Source organism: Polyodon spathula, chromosome 29, assembly GCF_017654505.1.
Source record: "Polyodon spathula isolate WHYD16114869_AA chromosome 29, ASM1765450v1, whole genome shotgun sequence".
Lineage (NCBI taxonomy): Eukaryota > Metazoa > Chordata > Actinopteri > Acipenseriformes > Polyodontidae > Polyodon > Polyodon spathula.
In genome coordinates this window covers 8,707,610-8,719,537 of record NC_054562.1, presented here as the reverse complement: position 1 = coordinate 8,719,537, position 11,928 = coordinate 8,707,610, and the positions used below count along the sequence as shown (strand labels likewise).

At 42.6% G+C, this 11,928-nt stretch overlaps 1 protein-coding gene across 1 annotated transcript in view; it reads right to left on the bottom strand.

Moving 5' to 3' along the window:
* Positions 1-10,190, bottom strand: part of LOC121302188 (U5 small nuclear ribonucleoprotein 200 kDa helicase-like) — a 14,745-nt gene extending 4,555 nt beyond the window's left edge. The window contains exons 1-15 of the mRNA XM_041232005.1: positions 9,888-10,190; positions 8,523-8,686; positions 7,800-7,971; positions 7,239-7,431; positions 6,564-6,619; positions 6,296-6,394; positions 6,026-6,178; positions 5,324-5,423; positions 4,668-4,804; positions 4,005-4,088; positions 3,081-3,254; positions 2,731-2,868; positions 1,969-2,124; positions 643-813; positions 2-151 (exon numbers count right to left, since the gene is read on the bottom strand). Coding sequence (XP_041087939.1) covers positions 2-151; positions 643-813; positions 1,969-2,124; positions 2,731-2,868; positions 3,081-3,254; positions 4,005-4,088; positions 4,668-4,804; positions 5,324-5,423; positions 6,026-6,178; positions 6,296-6,394; positions 6,564-6,619; positions 7,239-7,431; positions 7,800-7,971; positions 8,523-8,686; positions 9,888-9,932 — 1,992 coding nt within the window. The 5' untranslated portion in view covers positions 9,933-10,190. The remainder of the gene's footprint in view (position 1; positions 152-642; positions 814-1,968; positions 2,125-2,730; positions 2,869-3,080; positions 3,255-4,004; positions 4,089-4,667; positions 4,805-5,323; positions 5,424-6,025; positions 6,179-6,295; positions 6,395-6,563; positions 6,620-7,238; positions 7,432-7,799; positions 7,972-8,522; positions 8,687-9,887) is intronic.
* Between the last annotated feature and the right edge of the window lie 1,738 nt (positions 10,191-11,928).

The window sequence follows — 11,928 nt, the reverse complement described above, 5'->3', positions numbered from 1 at the left end:
GGAAGGTGGCCACGTCCTCGTAGTTGGGCAGCGTGGCACTCAGGCCGACCAGCCGCACGTCCTCCTGGCTCATCTCGATGTTGCGGATGGTTCGAGCCACCAGAGACTCCAGCACCGGCCCACGGTCATCGTGAAGAAGGTGGATTTCATCCTGGGAAAGGGTACAGCAGGTAACCTCACTGCGCACAGTCAGCCTCCCTCTCATTCAATGCAGGGAAATGATTTGTTTTTTTTTTCAAAACAGAAGATACATCAACAAGGGTTTTTTTGGCAATAAATATTTTTTAACAGGATAAGCTATAACATTATATACCTGTGTACCTATTTTTATACATATTGTATCTGATTATATTATAAGGTATCAAAAAAAAAAAAACATCTTATTTTTCATGTTAACAATTGCATAAGGTACATCAACTTTAATACAATGATTCGGGTTACAGTTCAATGCAGAACTAAAACAATAACTAAAATATAAAAATGATCAAAGCTGCACACTTCTGTATATGTGTGGAGCAGTAAAGCAGGACGGTATGTTTCAGTGTGTGCTGGTCTTGCAGTTTTTTCTGTGGGCTGGAACTTTAATCATACGCATCCAAAGAGCAGAAACATGCAAAGAGGAACGGAGGTGTCTGGACTCACGATAATGATGAGGCGCACTAGCTGGGTGTAAGTGCGCTCCCCTCCCTTCCTGGTGATGATGTCCCATTTCTCAGGGGTGCACACGATGATCTGAGTGGCATTGATCTCCTCCTTGCACAGCTGGTGATCCCCAGTCAACTCCGACACTGTGATCCCGTAACTCGCCAAGCGCTGAATCACAAGCAAACCGCATTAGTTAAAATAGATTGAGAGAGTTGTGTATTAGCGCCTTCTATTCAATAAGCTTTTAATACACGCAGGAGGTGCGGAAAACCTTTTGAGGAATAAGAACATTTACGAACGAGAGGAGGCCCATCGGTGCTTGCCAAGATCTTAGCAGCCAATTGATCACAATGACTCAGCATCAACTAGGGGTGGGCGATATACCTCAAAAAATAGATCATGATCTTTTAGATGTTCAAGACGATATACCATATATATATATCACGATTTATAGCTTTTAAAAGCTGCTTTTAAATAATACTACAAGCTCAAAAATGCTTCTAATACTGTATGTTTAAATAATTAGCAAAACAGAACAAGGCTTTCCTTTCTAAGGTTTTTCATGTATACTATTAGAACCCTAGTGGCCAGACACCAAGCACATTCAGAGTGGATAAAAAGCAGGGCTGATCTCTGTTCTCCAGGATCGGTAGCCCGCCCACCGGTGCTTTCAATTGCTCAGAATAAAAGCGATTCTGGCTTTAGGCTTGTGAGATTGGAGGACGTTTACACACCCTCAGAACGTCCGTGCTGCGGTGAGGAGAAAATACATAAAACTGGACATTCCAAACTGGGGGAAATTTATTTATTTTATTACCTTGTCATTTTTTTATATAGTTAGTGTAACGCCCTAGGGTAAGTTCAAGGCACTTGGTCTGTAGGCTGCTTTATTACAATGGGATCGTAACACTACTTAAAACACTACACAAAGACGTATAATTCACATTGTTAATAAAATAAGGTAAATGACTTACCGTTAGCAAAGTGAAGCCTGTGTTCAAAATACAGAAGTCTACACATCGGGTGCATTGAACAATTAAAAATTAACCTTTTTAAAAATTTAACGTGAGGCCTGACTGATTAAATGGTTGACTTGGCATTCAATAAAATAGGAGTTCTGTAATCAAACTGAAATATACTGTAATGTAAATATTAATATATAATACCTATTGACCTACCTATGAAGTTCAAATGGATAAGTCCAATGCTTAATACTTTCAGTTAATGTTATGCACAAGATAAGGGATAAACTGTCTTCTGGTCCTGGTTTCTGTGTTAGCGAGGGTTAACTTACTGCTTTTAAAAGGGAACGGACAGACTTACCTTCCCAAAGCTCCCCACCATTTCCTGTACCAGGGACCTCATGGGGGCGACGTAGATGATTTTGAACTCGTCCACGTTGATGGTGCCGTCCAGGTTGATGTGTTTGCCGATCTCCCGCAGCATGCACATCAGGGCAACATTGGTCTTACCAGCTCCCTGCAGGTCAGCACATAGAGTCGGTGTGAGAGGGGGGCTTTCATAGGGGTGCGCTTTATACATGAGCAAGGGCAGCAGCACAGAAATCTCTGCACACTGTTAAACAGCACCTTGAAGCATTTGCAAGCAACGCATTACGTTACCTTTGCTGTGTCCTGTGTTGTCCGTATCGCAGCATTATTTGTAATAATTGGGGAATACATTTCAACACCCCTTTTGGAGCATTCGCCAGATGAAAGAGAATATTTTATATAAGGACGAAGCGCTCATTTCAATCGGAGCACGGCATTGTTGCGCGTGGGAGCATGACCTGGATACACTGCAGTGTACAGGAGAAAATGATCCTCCTGGCAAAACTTCGAGTAAAAGTAAAAATAAATAAATAAATAAATAAAATAATAATCCCATGCTAAGTATAAAAATACCAAAACAATCTGGATTACATTGAAAAATATATTGCTGTGATATGAAAAACACAGAAGTCAGCAAAGATAAAGCAATGCGTTTCCTGCAGACACTCCAGGGGGCTCTATAAAGCTTCAAGCCTTGGAGTTTGCAGTTCCTGCGATGGCGTTTTCTGTATTCCACCAGCAGACGGATGCTCACCGTTGGGGCACAGACCAGCAGGTTCTCATCAGTGTCCATGGCTGCTTTGAACAGCTTGCTCTGGATGCGGTTCAGAGTCTTAAACCCTTCGAACCCTGCCTGGGCGTACTTGGGCAGCTTCTCAATAGAAAGCAGTACCTAAAAAACAAGCAAACCCAAATATAAGCAGGTTTGTTATAAATCTGAATTGTATACACACCACCAGTAGATACAGTGCAAAGTGTTATGTATAGGAGATTCAATATTTCTGTTTATATATTGCGTTATGCGCGCACTTAAATGGGCAGGTCAATACATCTCGTTTCTAACGAGAGGTGTGGCGACCCAGCCTGTTTGCTTGCTGCTCGTACCTCGTCCTCTGCGAAGGGTTTAGGTTTGAGGGCGGGCACGTGCACCTCCTCGTAGCCCTTGCGCTGCTTCCTGAAGGAGCCGTCGGGGAGCTGGCAGCGCTTGTTTGCCATGAAGTGGCTGCCCTGCGAGAAGGCCAGGTCTTCCAGGTCAAGCACCTGCCGGGGTGCCAGCGACTGCCGGGAAACAAACAAAGACATGCAATGCATTTAACACGAGTACAAGTCGGCAGTATATGCATGTATAAACTAACAGAGCAGGTACAGCAATCTCTGTATACATTTATTTTATATAGTCTGTGAAAATAAGACTGCTTTACATTGTGTTTTTTTTCCCCCATTGTGTTAGTGCGACAGTGACTGTTTATTATTAATGTATAATGTAAGTAGCAAGAGAGGCTATGAAGGATTCACATTTTTATTCATACTTCTAAACCTGTACTGTGGACGGACACAATGTAATAACCAAATGCAGAAAAATTAGCAAATAAGTGACGCTGATTTCTTAAGACATGAACCTGGCATTTAAATGCAGCAATCTGGTAAAGTTACAAAAAACAAACAGTTACAAAGGTATCTGCAGAAATGCAAGTAAAAACACTTGATTAGGGACTAGTATCTGTCAATTGGTTGGTTGTGTACACGCAGCAGTTACATGTAGCTGTGTGGGTCAGCAAATCAGACAACTAAACAGTGACAGAAAAACATCCAGGCATTTTGGAAAGCAACCAAAAACAATTTCATACAGTATATAAAAAGTGAAAGCCCAGAAAAAAAAGAAAGAAATTGGGTTATCTACATAGAAACTCGAAAATAGCTAAAAATAAAGCACTGAAAAATTAAATTAATAAAATTGATTTATCCTATGAGTATTTAAAATCCCACAGACACCTGCTTGAGACGAGCAGTGCCTGTGTTGCTCCTCACCTCTCCCTGCTGGTCCATATCCATGGCCTCCAGGTCGTTATCCACGCGGGACTTCCGAACTCTCTCTCTCCGGGATCTCTCCTCCTGTAGGGAAAAGGCAGCTGGAGTCAGGACAGAAGCAAATCGATTACAGCGAATTCATTTAATTTATCTTAGTACCTCTTCAGATCTGAATGTCCTCGTCCTGGAGAAAACAATCAGACACCCACACAACAAATTCAACAACTAACAAGTATATATTCAAGAACAAATTAGTAACACACACCACCTCCACCAATTCTGAAAAGACAAAATGAAGCCGTCATGAAAAACAGATCCATGTTTCATCAGAACTGGACTCCGGGCACCTCCAGTGTATCTAGAGGACAGGGGATAAGCATCCCCAGCGAGGAGAGCCAGGTTTCACCTGGAATCACTCCCCCAAGCTGGAGAAGTCAATGTGTGATGCCTGCACCGGATCAGGCACAAGCAGGCTGCTCTCTCTCAGCAAGGTTAAACAATATTTTAAAATGAGGAAGCATTAACTTTCTATTTGCTGATAACTCCAGGTACCTCTATAATACATTCTGTATTGTACTGTGTACTGTATAGAGGTTGCAAGGACAGAACATAATAGGCAGTGCTAAGTCACTGCTCCACATATAGGATGAATCAAACCCTCACCCGAATGATGTCTTCTTTCTCAGTCTCCTGTAGTTGGTACAGGACCTTGGAAAGCTCTGGGTCTGACTCCATTTTACTCATGATTCTCTCCTTTTCAGCCTCGCTCTGGGCACTGGCAAGCATGGTACAGTACTGGACTGAAGAAACACAAGGCAGAAAATGAATTAAGAGAAACGACACCTAAAACACAGCTATTCGTTTACAGAAAACATTAACAGAGTTACGATCTCGGCTTTCATGTAGTTTGAAACACCATTCACTCAGTTTAGTACAGTGTGATCACTGGCATTATGTTAGCGTGCGAGTGCACTTAGTTTATCTGCTTGATAAGGATGACAACTTTTTATATTCAATTATTTGTTTGCCTGAACAGTATGCGCGGGGCTCAGATCGAATGTCTTCTGGGAAAGATAACTGAACTGACAGTTCCAGGAGTGCATTTGAGAAGAGGAGACAGGAAGGGTTCTTGGCTTATGAGTGTGCAGTGAAAACATGCCATCAGTCTGGGGTCTGCAGAGCTGGAATCAATTTCAAAAGTGACCCAACTCCAGATCATTTACAATCTCCACTGGGAAAAGGGGGTTAGAGTCACCTGGAGTAAGACCGCATGGTGCCTTTCCCTCCCCACACTGTATACAGTAATATTAAAGCCTTACCCATCCTCCTGTGCTGCCGGAGGATCTTGATGAAGTCAAAGGTGTTGAAGCCCAGAAGGAGGACAAGCTGATTCTCACACTCTCTGTCATCACTGGCAGTCTGGGGAAAAAAACAATAAAAAAAGAGACTAACAATCTCGCTACAGCTTTAATAAACTTTGTGCTTTTTTCAAGTTGCTGCCTTAAAGTACAATAGTCTCATGCATCTGACTGCACTGGGCCCAGACTAAGGGCGCATATGTAAAAAGGCGGATAAACGAATCCTGTTTTACATACCATTATACAAAGCTGTAACAATGACTACATTCACACAATTATTGTTTTGGGATTGAGATTTTCTTAGGGAGCTCCCCTAAGTCCCTTGTTGTCATTTTCCTTTGGAGCGGACGCTCCCCTCGATTTTGCGAAGCGCCCGTCTGTGTAGCTAGGAGTGCAATCGCCTCGCGCTGCGCAGGCTCCCCGGACACGCCCCTCAGCCAATCAGGACCTTCCGATCAGCTCAGCACCCAGTGAGCCTTCCTGCTCAATTGGTTGCCTAGAAACGCATCTCCTGCTGCATGTCCCAGCTTCACTCACATGGGCACACATGTTGAGGCTCTGCAGCAATAGCTGGCAGAGAGGTCTGGCTGATCAGAAACTGCACTTGCTCAAAACACTCAGAACCCAACTGTGTCCTTTGGATTTCAGCCTAAACCTCCTTACCTTTAAAATCTCCAGCACTTCATCTGCCCTCTTCTGAGACACAATGGCATCGTCATAGAAACGGCTGAGCTGCCTTTGAAGCCAGAAGGCATCGATATCTCTGGGGTGGAGGTCCTTCTTCTTTGTGCTCATCACATCTCCAGCTGCACCCAACTTAAAACATGCAAAAATAATTCATTCAATTACAGGGAATAGAGGCGCGTTACAGGCTAGAGTAATAGCAGCTGAAAACAAGTGTGATGTGGATCAGGAATCAAAAGCATTACTTACATTGGCAGTGAGGGTACAGCGCTCGTCTGCCTCCTCTCCCTCTGTGTCTTCATCAGAGGCTTCGTCCCGCACCTCTCCGTACGCATCCTCATCCACCACCTGAGGGGAAACACACAAAAATTAGAGACACGCAAGGGCAGCACTCTGGCCCACCCCAGTAAAGTCAGTCAGTCAGTCGTAAGGGTAGCTACTAGGGAGATACCACATTATGTTGAATAAAACATCACGCCACTCATCAAAGTAGGTTATACAGATAAAACAAACTCACCTCTTCATCAGATTCAAACTGTACGTTAACTCCATAGGTTTCATCAATGTTGTCATCTGCAACAAATCAAAAGAGTTAGTAATATACATCCAACAGCACTGCTACAGTAAGACAATATCAGAGCTAGCAGTAGAATGAAGTAGTAGATCACATCCACCATTTGTACCACCATTTAAAAATGGCACATGTGTAACATGCAGTACAGATAGCCGTACGGATGGACAGGTTCCTCTTTACACAAGACTAACACTCTCTAATGAAAGTGTGGCATTCGTAGTTAGGTAAAGACAGCCTCATTATATTCTGATTCTCTTATTAACGGGTGCTAATGAATACCCTAACAAAACGTCATCACATTGGATAACCAGCTCTCTAAAGAGTGACACTTATTTAGGTAGACGTCTAACTTTATCCCTGTTGCTGGGGACATGCATCTCCTGCAAGGCATGATTAAACATGTAATCATGATAAAAAGTTACTTTAAAAAGGTCTAAATTACACTGGCGAATTTAGAGCTTTTAGGCTTAATGCGACTCCCGAGCCTGGCTACGACAGGAAGTTGTACAGCAACAGCGCTTTTAAAATAACTGAAAGCACGCCCTCTTTCTGCGGGTCGTGCCACATCCAGGTGCAATCAGGCAACGGGCTTCGGCAGCAGAACCCGGCTCAGCGCACCCATGTTCTGAAGCTCCTTGTCCCCTCCGTAGTCGCTGATCTTCTTGCCCAGGTTGACCAGCACGTGGTAGCGAGTATCATCTGTGGGGCCCAGCAGCTGCTCCACCTCCTTGCGCCTCTCCTTGTCACGCACCTTCTCATTCTTCAGCACTGCCAGGACCTCGTCCGCGGCTCCGCACAGGATGTCACGGGGCTGCCAGGGTGGAACACAAACAGCTCACAGAATCACACTCCTCCGTTTCCGTTACATTAGATTTCTTTCCATTTGTGCAGCTTTTTATTCACCCTGCATTCATGGTTAATTTTCTGAAAATGTCCTGAGGTTGCAGAGTTTGTGAAGGATTGTTTTGTCAGATTCATTTTGATTAATTAAATGATGTTTGCAGTTCATGAATCTCATTTCCACCTTTATTAGTTGTCAAAGCACTGTTTAAATAAGGGTTTATTTATATCAAAGTGGATTTTAAATAAGACTTGAAGTCACTGTTTTATTCAATGTTATATAGTAATTTCAAGCAAGTGCTAAGTATAGTTTTTTGCAGAGCTGGAATGAACTCTCACCTGGTCTCCTAGAGCAGCCTGAATGAAGCTGAGCAGGACCTCATACGTTTCTCTGGTCTCCTTTGTCTTTGGCTTGTAGACTATCCCAACCATCTCATCAATGCCCTCCGACAGCAGTGTGAACCCCTTCATTTTATTGATGTCGTACCTGTCCTCGTCTCTCTTTCTCCTCCTGCACAACACACAGGTTTACACAGTGAGGAACTGAATGGGAAACAAAATACTTATCCAAATTCATTAGGTACAAAAACAGATCAAAAAGAAGTCTTGTATAGAAATAGAACTGTAACTTTTCTGAAACTGGACTCACTGGAGAACTTGAAAGCACTCTGCTTTGCTTTCTACATTGCTCAAACAGTGCTTCTCGTTTACACACACACAATAGTGCTAGAACAAATATTGTAGCATTCAACCAAACTGCTTGGAATGGATTCAGTGACCAAAACAACATGTGTGTTCATCTGATTTATAAATACTTGATTCAAATATATCATGCAAAGCAATGCATAAAAGACGTTGGAAAGAATTAAACATACTGCTTTCTTACCCCGTAGATACACCTGGAATTCTAATACGATTGTACTTTGAGAGAATATTCTAAAAACCCACGTTCATCCCAGCTATACAATATACTGCAAATGCACTTTTGAGGGATGGCTTAGCACAGAGCATGTTGAAACTAAACTGAAGTCTGCACACATTTCAATATGGCACCCCTCTTACTTTGCCCGCCTCTCCTCCAGCAGCTGTGGTTTGGTTCTCTGGGATTTGTCTCCCATCTTGGTCCCCTCGAGCTTCCCCACCAGGGACAGCACCTCTCCAGTGGGCTCATCTCGCCGTGTGCGGTCGATCAGAGAACGGTCTGCTTGCAGGACAAGATTGGAGTTCTAGGGGAAGAAAAAGAACATCAACCCGAACTGGCCTCTACATGCCTGACATCAGAGCATTTGGTTTAGCTACCCTCACACACCCTAAATATTTAACGAAGATCATTTTATTAATGCTGAAATTTCTCATCTCCAATATTTTCTTTAAATGTTACGCGAAATAAAATATTGGGGTGTTCTCAGTGCTTTTGCGGTTTCTAGCAGAAAAGCAGAGGTGAAATAGTATTTTCTTTACATTTTCTTTACAGAAATTAGAAAAACAGTGAAAATATTTAAACATATTGGAAACTACACAAGCGTTTAAACAGGTCAACGTGCTATACTTTTTAAATTCACCTTTACAAAGAAAGAAGGAAACGACAAGTACAGTTGTGTGTGTGGTTTTATTAAAAGGCTGAATCTCCTGTGATGGGCACAGCACTGTTATACTCATTACTCGTTTCTTCAGGAAAAGGTAACAATGTCCTTATTTATTATTTAATATTGTGTTGCATTAGTCATTGTGTTATATTTTGTATATTGTCTTGCTCTGCAAAACAGTTTCTGTGACTATTGTTTATTTTAACTTAAACTAATTTAACTTATGACACTTCATTATTGACAAAAGTAATTATTGCCGTAACTTAAGTAGCGCGTTTACCCAACTCTGTAAATCTCTTATCCAAAAGTGTGTGATCAACTTTCTGGTACTGAGGATAAAGGACGGTGTACTTGCTGTAGATATCAAAGCTGCACAACCTAAACCGGTTCTATTTGGTAAAACTGGACAAGATGAACATGCAGTACTGTAATGTTACACATGTTCCCTGCGTAGTAAGAACACGAGCCCATTTGAAAGAAAGTAAACGTTGTTTTATTGAAGCACAGTCACTGCTACTGTTAGCGTGCGTGTAGACTAGTAGTACTATAGGAGTGTGCTATGTTATGGTGTGTTGTTAACAAACATCCACCGAGTGAAAACTATTCGATCTGCAATCCCAGCGCTCTTCGTCTGATCTTCCTTCACCTAGACCCACGCTATGTTTAAAAACAGAGCAATGTTGTACTTCATGCGACTCTGTCTGGACCAAGTAGTCGGGTCACAGGCTTCGGTTTTCCGCCTTTGAAGTGAAGTTTTAAAAGCCCCGATCTCGGCTGTATGTCAGATTAATGAATATTGCATCGCAGTTTCATGCACAACGCTGCTGTTTTTGCTACTTACCGCCTTGTACTCATACTGCAGGCTACGAGCTGTAACATCCGCCATTTCTGTTTGGGGCTATGCGGCCGGCCTGCCGGCTCCGTGTTTCTGCAGAGAACAGGGAGAAGATAATCCGGGCTGTGTGGTTTATATCTTCTTTTTCTCCGGAGTTGGAAGATATCGCGGAGTGTGGATGGCTGTATTATCCCTATTCCGCTAATAAGCGATTGAAAATCCACAGCGTTGTGTTTACTCGCGTTGCTACTGCGTTTCAAAAACACACCACCACGGGGAGAGCTAGCGAGTACTTCCGCTTCCAGGGCAAGCTGACCGGCGGGGGGGTTACAACTGAGGGAGGGGGCAGGATTTGAAGAAAGACGCGGGATGCACTTGTTCAATTTTTATCATCACTGTACTCAGGGGTGTCAGACCCTGCTCCGGGGCAATATGGATATTTAAAAATACAAAATCTGTAGCAGCCTTGTCATATAAGGTATTGCAGCTCTGCAGGTTGAAATGACACTTTGGTCTTTAGTAATAGCAGAACTAGCTGCACTCTTGCAACACTTCACCATGGTGATGGTGCACGGTTATGTTGCAGTTTTACCGTAGTTCTGTTTTGTAATATGTTACCATACGTCTCGGGGTTTACAATGCTTACCCAAGCGGGTTACTATGCATTCACTACGCTTTATTATGGGTTACTACGCTTTTACTATGGTGAGCTTTTATAAGGGTGCTTACTGTAGCAGCATCTGTAGTGATACGTCATTGCAGTCAGGGTCAAATGCACTCCACTAGGGGGCAGTTCAGCACCCTGCAGGGTTATTACACTTATAATTGACTCAAAGGTGAATGAATTATTAAGTGATTCGGGCAGAGGGGCTCTTGAAAGTGTCGACATATCTGCACAAGCCGAAACACTTGTTAGTAGCACTTGTACTTCTCATGATCGCCATTAAGAAGTATTTATCGGCAGGTATGAAATAAATCCATCCGTATTAAATGCATCCATTCACTAATGTGTTGATTTTGAAACAAGAAAAACTGTCCTCCCCTCACCTTCACAATTGAATACCACTCAATGGCAATGACACGCAAAGCCAAGATTAAATTAGAAAAGGCCCTAAGCAAGTTAGATACCCCAGCTCTATAATGCTGTATATGCAAACCTCTTTAAATGTTAAGATTTAAAAAAAAAATTACATTGAAAAAGGTAGTGCAGGACAATGAAAGTTTATCACAGTAGTTTATAAAGTAAACTTTCCCCATTATACTATGGATTTACCATAGTTTTCCATGGTTTTTATGTGCATTACCATACCTGTCTGGTCTTTAGAACGCTTACCTATGCTTTACCTGTTTTCCCTATGCTTTTACTTCAGTAAAAAGCGCATTAAAAATGATAGGGGAGAGATAAACTCCTGGAATAAGCAGACACTGGAAACTGTTATGCTATCAGATAACTAAGCCCCACTTTAACACTTTTGGCTCCTCATGAAGCTAGCTGTGTTTTACCTGACTCCAAGCATCTTGAATGGCCCCATTGTATCCCTGTTATCACCTGTTGGATTGCCAGCGATTTGCATGCCAAGTAGTACTGAGCTGGGTAATGTGCAGATAGGGAACTGAATAGCTAGTTGTTTCAAAACAGTGAGCTCATGGGCTGAAATCAAATAAAGAGCAGAGACGTGTGATGTGTGGTAACTGCAGCCAAGTTAGAATTCAATGTGCTGAACACAGTGATCTCAATACAAAGTGAAGGAATCCTCCCTGACTGTGCTGAACACAGTGATCTCAATACAAAGTGAAGGAACCCTCCCTAACTGTGCTGAACACAGTGATCTCAATACAAAGTGAAGGAATCCTCCCTGACTGTGCTGAACACAGTGATCTCAATACAAAGTGAAGGAACCCTCCCTGACTGTGCTGAACACAGTGATCTCAATACAAAGTGAAGGAACCCTCCCTGACTGTGCTGAACACAGTGATCTCAATACAAAGTGAAGGAACCCTCCCTGACTGTGCTGAACACAGTGATCTCAATACAAAGTGAAGGAAC